Below are 12095 nucleotides of genomic sequence, written 5' to 3'. Positions count from 1 at the left end.
AATTAACTCTAACTCCACTCTTTCAACTGAGTGATTTCCTTTACTTTTCTCTCTTGTGTTGCTGTTTGTGTATGCTATGAGGAAGGAGAGGAGCATCAACCTCCTTTGATACTAAACCTAAGAGGACATTTCTTAGATTAAGGAGGGAAGTAAGAGGAAAAAGAGTAGTTGGTAAGGAAGAAGTGGAAGAGGATTCAGATCAAACCATGGAAGAAGAGGTATGTAATAACCATGGTGAGGGTGCTGGTAACCATGCTCAGCCTGCCAGGAGAGGTTTAGGATCCTTCACCAATCCCAACAATGGAAATTGTGGAAGCAGCATCTTGACACTCACAGTACATGCCAGCAACTTTGAGCTGAAACCCCAATTGGTCACCCTTGTTCAAAACAATTATTAGTTTGGGGAGAGTGCTCAAGAGGACCCAACCAACATCTATCCACATTCTTGAGAATCTGCGACACTGTGAAGACCAATGGTGTCCATCCTGACACATACAGATTGCTCTTGTTCCCCTTCTCTCTTAGGGACAAGGCCTATAAGTGGCTTGAATCTTTTCCTAAGGAGAGTCATACCAACTGAGAGGATGTGGTGAACAAATTCTTGACAAAATTCTACCCTCCTCAAAGGATTATCAAGTTGAAGACAGAGGTGCAAACCTTCAGACAACTAGATGGAAAAACTCTTTATGAAGCCTGAGAGAGGTATAAGAAACTAACAAGGAGGTGTCCCCCTGATATGTTTAATGAGTGAATTCAACTGCACATCTTCTATGAAGGTCTGTCTCAAGAAGCAAAGAAAACATTGAATCACTCATCATGAGGTTCTCTCAACACCAAGAAGACTATTGAAGAGGCCATAGGTATCATTGAAACAGTGGCCAATAATGAGTACTTCTATGCATCGGAAAGGAATTCCAAGAGGGGAATGATGGAGTTAAGTCAGGTGGATGCTCTGTTAGCTCAGAACAAACTGATTACCAACCAATTGGTAGCTCTCACCAAGCAAATGGAAAAAACTCAGGTTGCAGCAATTAATACTCAACCACCGGTTCAAGAAGAAGGTAACACAGAGGATGAATGTGACTGGGAGCAAGCAAATTATATAGGCAATCCATCCAGACAGCCCTATGATCCTCATTCCAAAACTTACAATCCTGGATGGAAGAACCACCCAAACTTTGGGTGGGGAGGCCAGCAAAACCAAACCCAAGATCACAGACCATAAAACCCCAAATACTACAACAATCCAAACCATCAATTCTCCAACCAAAGACCATATCAAGCCCCACATAACACTTCCTTCCAACCTCACTATCAAGCACAAAATGGCCATCCTCAACCTCCAATTTCTAACCCAATATCACATCCTCCCTTTGAGGATAAGCTCTCAAGAATAGAGAATCTAATGGGGAAGCTTTTGGAGGAGTCTAAGGACATGAAGACTTTCAAGGAGGAAGTAAGATCCAATATACAAAATCAGGGAATTGCCATTAAAAATCTTGAGACACAAGTTGAATATCTTTCCAAGCAAATCCCCATGCCTACCCACAACTTTCCTAGTGACACTATGGCTAATCCAAGGGAAGAATGCAAAGCCATTACACTAAGGAGTGAAAAGGTAGTGAAGGAAGCCTCAAAGGAAACACAAGAAAAGGAAGTTGATGAAAGCCCAAGGCACAAAAAAGAAGAGGAAGCACCTATCTCCAGACCACCCAAGGAAAAAGAGGTTCTGAGACCTTACATCCCAAAAGCTTCCTACCCCCAACGATTAAGGAAGGATGGGAAGGATGCCCAATTCTCCAGATTCTTTGAGATCTTCTAGAAACTCGAAATTAACATCCTTTTTGCTAAAGCACTAGAACAGATTCCTCTTTACGCTAAGTTTTTGAAGGAATTAGGGACCAAAAAGAGGGATTGGAGAAATGATGAAACAGTGGTGTTAACAGAAGAGTGCAGTGCTATCATTCAACAAAAGCTACCTCAAAAGTTGAAGGACCCTAGGAGCTTCCAAATCCCTTAAGTTATAGGGAACATCACTGTGGAAAAAGCTTTGTGTGACCTGGGAGCTAGCATTAACTTGATATCCTTAGCAATGATGAAAAAAATGAGGACTGAGAAAGTTAAACCAACAAGAATGGCACTTCAATGGGCAGATATATCTTTCAAGTTTTCTCATGGGGTAGTGGATGACTTGCTAGTGAAGGTGGAGAATTTCATATTTCCAATAGATTTTGTAGTGTTTGATACGGAGGAAGAGGCCAAAGCTTCAATCATTTTGGGAAGACTGTTCTTAGCAACAGCCGAAGCGATCATTGATGTCCAAAAAGGAGAACTGGTCTTTAGACTACATGACGAAAAAATGTTGTTTAATGTATTCAAGGCCATAAGTTACCCAAAGGAACCACTTGGAGAATGTATGATGTTAGATGCAATTGAGTCCTCTATACAAGAAGTCCTAGAGGAGCTTGAAGAGGTAGTAGAAGAAGATCAACAAGCAAGCAGTGAGACTCCACTAATCCAACCAACAAACATGGTCAACCCAATCATGTTGGAAGAGAAAAAGGAAGAAAAGGAAGCACCCAGACTAAAACTGAAAACATTACCCCCCACTCTCAAGTATGCTTTACTTGGGGAGTAATGAGACTTACCCAGTGATCATCAATTCCACCCTAAGTGAAGAGCAAGAGAAGGAGTTGATTGAAGTGCTACAAAAGTATAGGAATGCTATTGGATGGACCCTTGCAGATTTGAAGGGGATAAGCCCTTCCATGTGTATACATAAGATCCTCTTAGAAAATGATGCCAAACCCTCCATTCAACCACGAAGGAGATTGAACCCAGCCATGAAAGAGGTGGTACAAAAGGAGGTGTTGAAACTATGGCAAGTAGGTGTTATCTACCTCATTTCAGATAGCCCTTGGGTAAGCCCCGTGTAAGTAGTGCCCAAGAAAGGAGGGATCATAATGGGAGCTTATCCCTACAAGAACTGTCACAGGATGGTGGATGTGCATTGACTATAGAAAGCTCAATGAAGCTACAAGAAAGTGCCACTTTCCACTCCCCTTCATGGACCAGATGTTTGAGAGACTTGCCGAGCATGAATACTATTACTTCCTGGATGGCTATTTAGCCTACAATCAGATTGTAGTTGACCCCAAGGACCAAGAGAAAGTATCTTTTACTTTCCCATATGGTGTTTTCGCCTATAGACGCATGCCCTTTGGATTGTGCAATACACCTGCCACTTTCCAAAGATGCATGCTATCTACCTTTTCAGATATGATTGAAAAATTTATTGAGGTGTTTATGGATGATTTTTCAGTGTTCAAAAATTCTTTTCCTAGTTTCTTGCACCATCTTGCCTTGGTGCTAAAGAGATGCTAAGAGACTAACTTGGTTTTGAATTGGAAAAAATGTCATTTTATGGTAATTGAAGGAATAGTTCTTGATCACAAAATCTCTAATAAAGGCATAGAGGTGGATAGAGCCAAAGTGAAAGTAATTGAGAGATTACCTCCACCTAATAATGTTAAAGCAATTAGGAGCTTTATGGGACATGCTAGTTTCTATAGAAGGTTCATTAGAGACTTTTCAAAAATTGCTAAACCTTTGAGTAACTTACTTGTCTCTGATGTACCTTTTGTTTTTTATTAAGCGTGCATGCTTGCTTTTGAGGATCTCAAAAGAAAACTTTCCTCTGCACCCATCATAGCTCTACCTAATTGGGATTTACCTTTTGAGCTGATGTGTGATGCATTAGATTTTCTATTGGGACAGTGTTGGGACAGAGGAAAGACAAGCTAGTGCATGTCATATACTATACTAGCAAGGTCCTCAATGAAGCTCAAAAGAACTACACCACCACTGAGAAAGAACTATTGGCTATAATGTTTGCTTTTGATAAGTTTAAATCATATCTCATTGGTTCTAAAGTGACTATTTTTACTGATCATGCAGCACTAAAATACTTGTTAACTAAGCAAGAATCGAAGCCAAGATTGATAAGGTGGATACTCCTACTTCAAGAGTTCAACATTGAGATTAAAGATACGAAAGGAGGGGAGAACAAAGTAGCATATCATCTGTCAAGAATCCCATGTGAGAAGGAGGAAGCATACACCTTTTGTGTGAGTGAATGCTTCCCGGATGAACAACTGATGTTGATTCAGAAAGCACCCTGGTTCGTTGACATTACCAACTTCAAAGCCACTGGGGAGTTACCTTCTAAAGTCAACAAACATCAAAAGAGAAAGTTGATTAATGATGCCAAGTATTTCATATGGGATGAACCCTACCTTTTCAAGAAATTTCCTGATGGAATACTTAGAAGGTGCATCTCACATGAAGAAGGACAAGTATTGTGAAATTGTCACAACTCCAACTATGGAGGCCACTTTGGAGGAGAAAGAACTACAACAAAGATGCTGCAATATGGATTCTTTTGGCCCACCATCTTCAAGGAAGCAAAAGAACTGGTGAAGAAATGCAATGAGTGTCAAAGAGTTGGAAACCTGCCAAAAAGGAATTAAATGCCACAAAGCTTCATCTTAGAACTTGAATTATTTGACGTATGGAGAATTGACTTCATAGGGCCATTTCCAACTTCATACTCAAATAAATATATTCTAGTGGCAGTGGACTACGTCTCTAAGTGGGTGGAAGTTATTGCTACTCCAACTAACGATAACAAGGTGGTGATGAACTTCCTCAGGAAAAAAATCTTTAGTAGGTTTAGAGTTCCCAGAGCTCTCATCAGTGATGGGGGCAGTCATTTCTGCAACAGACCATTAGAAATTCTTCCCCTAAGATATGGAGTCAAGCATAAGGTGGCCACACTTTATCACCCCCAAACAAGTGGGCAAATAGAAATATCTAACAGGGAGCTCAAGAAAATTCTTGAGAAAACTGTGGGGACTTCAAGAAAATACTGGTCAAAGAAGTTGGATGATGCCCTATGGGCCTATAAGACAACTTTCAAAACACAAATTGGGATGTCTCTATATCAATTGGTGTATAGAAAGGCTTGTCATCATCTTCCAGTGGAGCTCGAACATAGAGTATTTTGGGCTCTTAAGTTATTGAATTTTGACAATAATGCTGCTGGAGAAAAGAGGATCCTGCAACTAAATGAGTTGAAGGAATTTAGATCCCAAGCCTATAAGAATGCCAAGATCTACAAAGAAAAGGCAAAGAAATGGCATGATCAAAGGCTGGCACCAAGGAGCTTCGAAGAAGGACAAAAAGTTCTCCTCTATAACTCCAAGTTAAAACTCTTTCCTGGGAAGCTAAGGTCAAGGTGGTCAGGACCCTTCCTTATCACCAAGGTTTCACCATACGGACACATAGAGATCATAGAGGAAAGCTCACAAAGAACCTTCACTGTCAATGGGCAAAAGCTTAAACATTATTTGGGGGATATGAAGGAAAGTCCCAAGATGAAATACAATCTTAGCTGAGATAGCAACCGTCAAGCTAGTGACGTTAAAGAAGCGCTCGTTGGGAGGCAACCCAACCAGAGGTAACTTTCTTTTCTTATTTGTTTCAATAAAAGAATTAAGTAGATTTCCCTGTATTGCAAGGAGTTAGGTTTAGTGTTACACACCAAAGTGATGTCATAAGTGAACAATTCAAGGGTAAATGTGTGATGCTAAGTTTGGTGTTCTACCACAGATTTCATTAAAACACATTTCAACCCTCCAAACAGCATGACTAGTCACAAACTCCAAACAATCATAGAAACTACTTAACAATTGTTTACTTTCTAGTTCATAGTTTGTTTTCATAATAAAAGCACATGATGTTTCCTGCATGTATTCAATTTGCTGCATATAAAGGTAGGCAAAAAACTAAGTTTGATGTTCAGACACCAACTTAAGTTCAGAAAATCATAAGCATACATGCATACTAACCATCTCTCAAGTGCTTGGGGAACAAGCAACTTCCAATACTCTTGCAGGCAATCATTTCATCTCTTGGAGGGAATATGCATCATCATGAGGGAAGACAAAAGAAGGATATAAAAGCCAAAGATGATGATGAATAGGAGTGAGCAAGAAGACACTAAGAGGTTGTATTGCTACTTGACTGTCTTCAGTTCAAAGTGTTTTAATTGGAAGTGCAATTGTACCCCTGTTGCTTAGTGCCTTTCCGGCCTAGTAATCAATTTCCATTTGAGTCTCCTACATGCTATTTTTTTATGTTTATTTTGGCTTGCTAGTTTAATACCTATATCACTCCACCTTATTTGAATTATATGCTTTGTTTCCTAAGTCTCAATAAAAGAAAATGTTATGAAAAAGAAGAGTAAAGTCCAATCTGGTAGAGGATGAATAAGGCCCTAAGGTTATGTGGTGGTATATGCTAACCAATAGTTCTCAAATAAGGTTGCAGGTTAGAGTATCTCCTATGTAATGGCTTGGTATGCATTTTATGAAACCCTTGTGAATAAAAGATCCTTGCAAAAGGAAAGAAAAAGAAAAAGAAGAATGAAGAAAGAAGAGAGAAATGAATAAGCTAGGCACCAATAACTTGACCCTTTAGATATATGCCTGTGATACTTTTGTTCAAGGATATGCTTGGATGATTAGGTTCTGAGGAGTGCTTCATCACTTGATAACTTGGGTTAACCAACCCGGGATTATCAACCAAAAGTCCATTATCAAGAGCAACCTTGTTACAAAACATTTAGCAACCCAAAGAGGTGATGGGCACCAATGTCTTAAGGACTGAATTGCAAGTCATGTGCCTGTAGTGTGTATGTGTGGAGGAGAGGCTTGAGTCAGTAAGTCCTAAGGGGTGCTTCAACACTTAACACCTTGAACTAACTGGTTTGGGAGTGTTGACTGAAAGCTTATCATAAAGAATTACCTTGACACAGAACACTAAGCTTTAATAAAGGAATAAGCGTCTAGCAAGGAGAAAAAGAAAACAAAAAGTTCAAACCAAGGATCAAAGAATAAAAGGGTCTCATAGAAGCAGCAGAGTTAATACCTAGGAGAATGCTAAAACATAGAAGCCAATAAGACTATGAACATTAGTTGTCATGCATGAAATACCATAAACCAGGATTAAATATCTCTAAAAAAGGACTCATACTTCTTTATTTTTTCATGCATTCTTCTTATGTTTTATCACTTGCCTGGGGACAAGCAAGATTTAAGTTTGGTATTATGATGCCAGGGCATCTTGGCTAGTTTTACAAGCCATTTTTAGCATATTTTTAGGTTAGTTTCATGCATTATCTTCATCAATAAGCAAGCATTTGGATGTGTTACTTATGCATGTCTTGATTCATTAAACAATAGTGAATTATAATCATTTTCATGAGATTAATGTAAGAACTACTTGATGCAATGAATGATGCAATATTTTGTTATTATAGCAAAGCTTTGATGCACTTGTTTGATTGATTATAGACAAAGAAGAAGCAGAGAACAAGACAACGTTAGTGGCCACGTTAGGCACACTAACGCCAGCAACAATGTGGGCCAAGGAAGAATTGGTGGCGTTAGTAGCCAAGTTAGCACACTAACGCCAGGATCAACGCCAGCTTCAAGGAGGTTTCTGGCTTAGTGGCAATGTTAGAACACTAACGCCAGCGATAACACTGGACCAAGAAGGATGGTAGCATTAGTGGCCACGTTAGGCACACTAACGCCAGGGGCAACGTTGGGGAAGTACTAAGGCAGCGTTAGTGGCAGTGTTAGCTCAATAACGCTAGCGATAACGCCAGGCCAGGGGAAGAAAGGCAACATTAGTGGCAAAATTAGCCAACTAACACTAGCAATAACGCTGGATCAAGAAAAAAGGCAACGTTAGTGGCAACGTTAGCCATACCAATGCCAGCACCAACGTCCATGCACATTCAAAGTCGCGTTAATAACGCCAGCACTAATGCTATGTGCTGGCGTTAACAATGCCAATGCTGCTCCAACTAACTCCTTCGAGAAAGCTGAGAGGGGCCTAAGAGTTTGCTAACTTGCTTCAACTAATGCCAATGGCCCACATTTAAGTACTTGAAGACTCACTTGAAGATCAAAAGAGTAATATAAATAGGAAGAGTTTTGAACTTGCAAAGGGGATCGATCGATCGGGGATTTAGAGATCCAATTTGGGAAACTCTCACTACTTTTCTTTCTTTTTTTGTACTTAGTTTACTTTCATGCACTTTTACTTTTCTTCTGAGTTTTCCAGAGCTATGATCAACTAAAACCCACTTCATTGGGAGAAGTAGCTCTATTGTAATTTGATAGATCAATAATAGTTCTTACTTTTCTTCTTCTATTCATTTGTTTTTTATTTTCTTGAAAGCTTTCGGACCTTATCCAATTGCTCAATTGTCTCGGAAGAGAAATTGAGCATACTTGGATTCTATCTGAACCTTGGAAGAGGAATGATGGAATCATACTAGAAATACTTTCTCATACTGGACTAGATTGGGAATTGGTCGGATATAGTGACATATAATCCTCCCGATACCTTGATCTAGAAAAGTGTGTGGTATAATCAGTGACCATACTTCATCTCTTCTTATGAGAAATTAAATCAAGGAATTGGGCAATTATTCAAGTTTAGAGAAATTGAATTGCCAAGAAATTGGGGTTCAATCACTTAAAATTTCTAAGAGATCAATGAGTCGTATGATTGAGAAAGAGATGAGAATGAATTGATTCGGAGAATTCAATATCTCCTTAACCCAATAAGCTTCCCCATCCTTGTCTTCCCATTCTCTATATTTTTCTTCTTTAATTTTCTGCTCATCACCCCTTCCCCTTTTTTATTTCTAGTTATTTACTTCTTGCAATTTAATTTCCAGCACTTTACCATTCTGTAATTTAATTTCAGTCATTTACATTTCAAGTCATTTATGTTTTGCACCATTTAATTTCTTGCAATCAAACTCCATTTATGCTTAGTTCAACTAGATTATCCACTTGACTAAAATTGCTCAACAAACATTCTCGATGGGATTCGACCTTACTCTATTGTGAGTTATTACTTGACGATAATTTGGTTTACTTACCGAAGGAAAATTGTAGAAGTGACACAAGATTTCACGCATCAATTTTTTGTCATAGTTATTTTTGTTAGGCATTTCTATTTTAATTAGAGACCATATTCATGGAAACCTTGTTTTTTTGAACTTGTTTTTGTGTGTTCAATTCCGTCTTTTAATTGCTTATTTATTTTACTTTTATGCGTATTCTTCTTTTTTCTTCCATGAAGATTGAGATGATTTACTTCCCAAAAGAATGACACCCTATCCAAAGACCTTCAAAGATAGAATTTAATTTATAGTGTTATAAGTTATAGGATAAAGATTCATTCTAATAATGTAATTTAATTAGCTGAAGTAAAAAATTTCTATCAGATTTTCTGTTCACATATTAAAATTATTTCTTAAATTTATTTTCTTTTTTTCCAGCAGGAGTTATCTTGACACACATAAAAAAAATACATTATTTATAATGAGATATAAAATAATAATATAGCTTAAATCAGGAACAGTTTTACTTATATCATTATGGGGACAAGTATTTTATTATAATTTAAAATTCTTTTAGAAGATGATAATAATATTTATTTGTCTTTATTAGATTATTTAGTTTGATTTTATAATAATTTTTTACTTAATTTTCGATTTTTAATTTGAGAATTTCATATTAGATGTTTGTTATGATAATTACTTCTCAAATTAAAAATTTTTTCTCAATTATGAAGATAATTAAGAGTCAACTACTTCTAATTATATAAGAAAGAAATTTTTAGATAAATATTTAGTGATATACAAAAGGAAAGACATTTCGACTATATTATCAAAAAAAAAAAAGATTATTCAATTTTTTTAAAATATGACATCTAAAAAAGTTAAATTCTAGATTATATACTATTATCTAAATTACTATTTTACTATTTTAATTTGTTAATTAAATATTTTAAAGACTAATCATATTTTACAATAATAAAATATAATTATAACAATAATCAAAAGATATACATAAAAATTATTTAACCACATATATATATAATATATATTAAATTAAATTAAATAATATATTTATATACTAAATGTATAATAAATAATTTAATAACTAATTTTTTATATACATATAATATTTTTATTATAAAAATTATTATCAATATATATGTACTTCCTCTCCTTATTGTCAAAATCTTTTGAATAATAAAGAAAACAATAATAATAGAAAAAATCTAGAAAACGAGCAATTTTATTACATTTTGATCAGCATATAATCAGTAGAGAAATGTGAGTTATTAGATGAAATCTGACACCAATCTCATACTATAAAATCATCATTGATGATTAGTTAATGACTACCGATCACAAATATTACTAAACCCCTAGCATTGCTCATAGTAATAAAGCTAAGCAAGGAAGATGTAGACAAAAGAATGCAGGAAAATTTCAACAAAAGGACGGTTCACACTTCACACCAACCAAAGTCCAAACGCCAAAAAGCACATCTCCTTCTGCCCACTTTCTCAATCACACCCCATTTACCATTTTGCCCTTCCCCTACCTCGTCCTTATATACCAACGGAACGTTCCCTCCCCCCATTTAATTTCTCACTCTTCGTTACAACCATTTTCACACCTCTCTCTCTCTCATGGCCAAAGGTGGAGGAAAACTAATGAAGCTCAAGTCAGTGCTCAAGAAATGGAACTCATTCGGCAACATCACCACCACCACCACCACCAATAAGCAGAGCCGTTGCGGCGCCACCGTGAGCGCCGTAGCTAACAACGAACAATCCTCCGTGTCGGAAGCCGATTTCCAGCCAGTGTATGTGGGGAAGACGTTGCGGAGATACTTGGTGAGGCCGGACGTGGTGGAGCATCCACTTTTCCGAGAGCTCGTGGATAGATCACGTGAGTCCTACGACGACAACAACTTCGTCGTCGTGGAGGAGGACACTGTCCACGTGGCATGCGAGGTCGTGCTGTTCGAGCACCTGCTTTGGATGCTAGAAAACGCTGATCCTCAACCTGAGTCACTCGACGAGCTCGTCGAATTCTATACTTGCTAGCCCGGTTTTGAATTTATTCATCTTTAATTTCTCAGGACATTGCAGCATTTACGGCTACCAAAATTATATATAGCTGTATAAAAATGTCAATTGCACACAAAAATATTAGTTAACATGTATTCTGTATAAATACATGTAGTGTTTAATTTATTTTTAATGTTATTTTGTATTTTAATATGTATTATGTATTATATATGAATAGCTAATTTAATATCTATTTTTCGTTATCGCCTAGTATGATTTCGTTTTGCATGGCAGGGCGCCCACAGTTTTGCTTGTGGCGCAATTTAAAACCATATTTGGTATATTACTGCTGTCATTTAATTTCATGGCTGTAACTTTATTATGCTTGCAGTTTCATGTTATTGCATCTTGTTTATTAACTAGTGTTACTGATGAGAAGAACTCGAGAAGTAAAAATGTTACCGTATCAACATACCTGTAAGTCTGCAACTATATTTTATTTAAACACTTTTAATTGATAAGACCCACAACACACGTTTTTTATTTTTATTTTCTCTGGATTCTCTACCCACTTTTATTTTATATGTGAGTAGGCACCTTTAGTTATTTGTTAAAGTAATTTGTGAGATGGATATATGTTTGTTTATTGGTTGTGCGAGTTGAGCGAGCTAAGTAACTTTATTACTTTCAATGATTATATCCTTGATTTCAACTTTGGAATAATTAAGTTAATATTTTATATTTGTGTGTTCGATTATTGTTGTGGAAAAAGTATAACTTGTACGCACGTATTGTTGCTGCAATATATTATAACGGTGCAATGAATCCTGGATCATAATTTAAAATTCATTACATTCCCAATCAGCTACCAGGATTTATTAATATATGGAAAAATATAGATAGATAATAAAAATATTAAATAATATGAACAATGGATATATCAAATGTTCATTTCACTAGGTATGCAGATGATTATTTTAATATTAAGATTTAGGTGGATAATTTGAAGATATAATGTATTTTAATTTAATTGGTTATTGTTCATATTATTAAAAAAAATTATTGGTTACCTAACATAATCC

The 12095-nt window shown here is 36.6% G+C and overlaps 2 protein-coding genes across 2 annotated transcripts; both read left to right on the top strand.

Annotated features, from left to right (window-relative positions):
• Positions 1–4529: 4529 nt before the first annotated feature.
• LOC107479420 (uncharacterized) lies at positions 4530–5456 on the top strand. Its single transcript, XM_016099557.1, has one exon. The coding sequence runs from the start codon at positions 4530–4532 to the stop codon at positions 5454–5456; it is 927 nt and encodes a 308-aa protein (XP_015955043.1).
• Positions 5457–10519: 5063 nt separating this feature from the next.
• LOC107479421 (auxin-responsive protein SAUR76) lies at positions 10520–11276 on the top strand. The gene has a single exon (XM_016099558.3). The coding sequence runs from the start codon at positions 10630–10632 to the stop codon at positions 11047–11049; it is 420 nt and encodes a 139-aa protein (XP_015955044.1). The 5' UTR covers positions 10520–10629; the 3' UTR covers positions 11050–11276.
• Positions 11277–12095: the final 819 nt, after the last annotated feature.

Source organism: Arachis duranensis, chromosome 3, assembly GCF_000817695.3.
Source record: "Arachis duranensis cultivar V14167 chromosome 3, aradu.V14167.gnm2.J7QH, whole genome shotgun sequence".
Taxonomy (NCBI): domain Eukaryota; kingdom Viridiplantae; phylum Streptophyta; class Magnoliopsida; order Fabales; family Fabaceae; genus Arachis; species Arachis duranensis.
The sequence above is the reverse complement of the archived record's forward strand: the minus strand, read 5'-3'. Positions and strand labels throughout refer to the sequence as shown.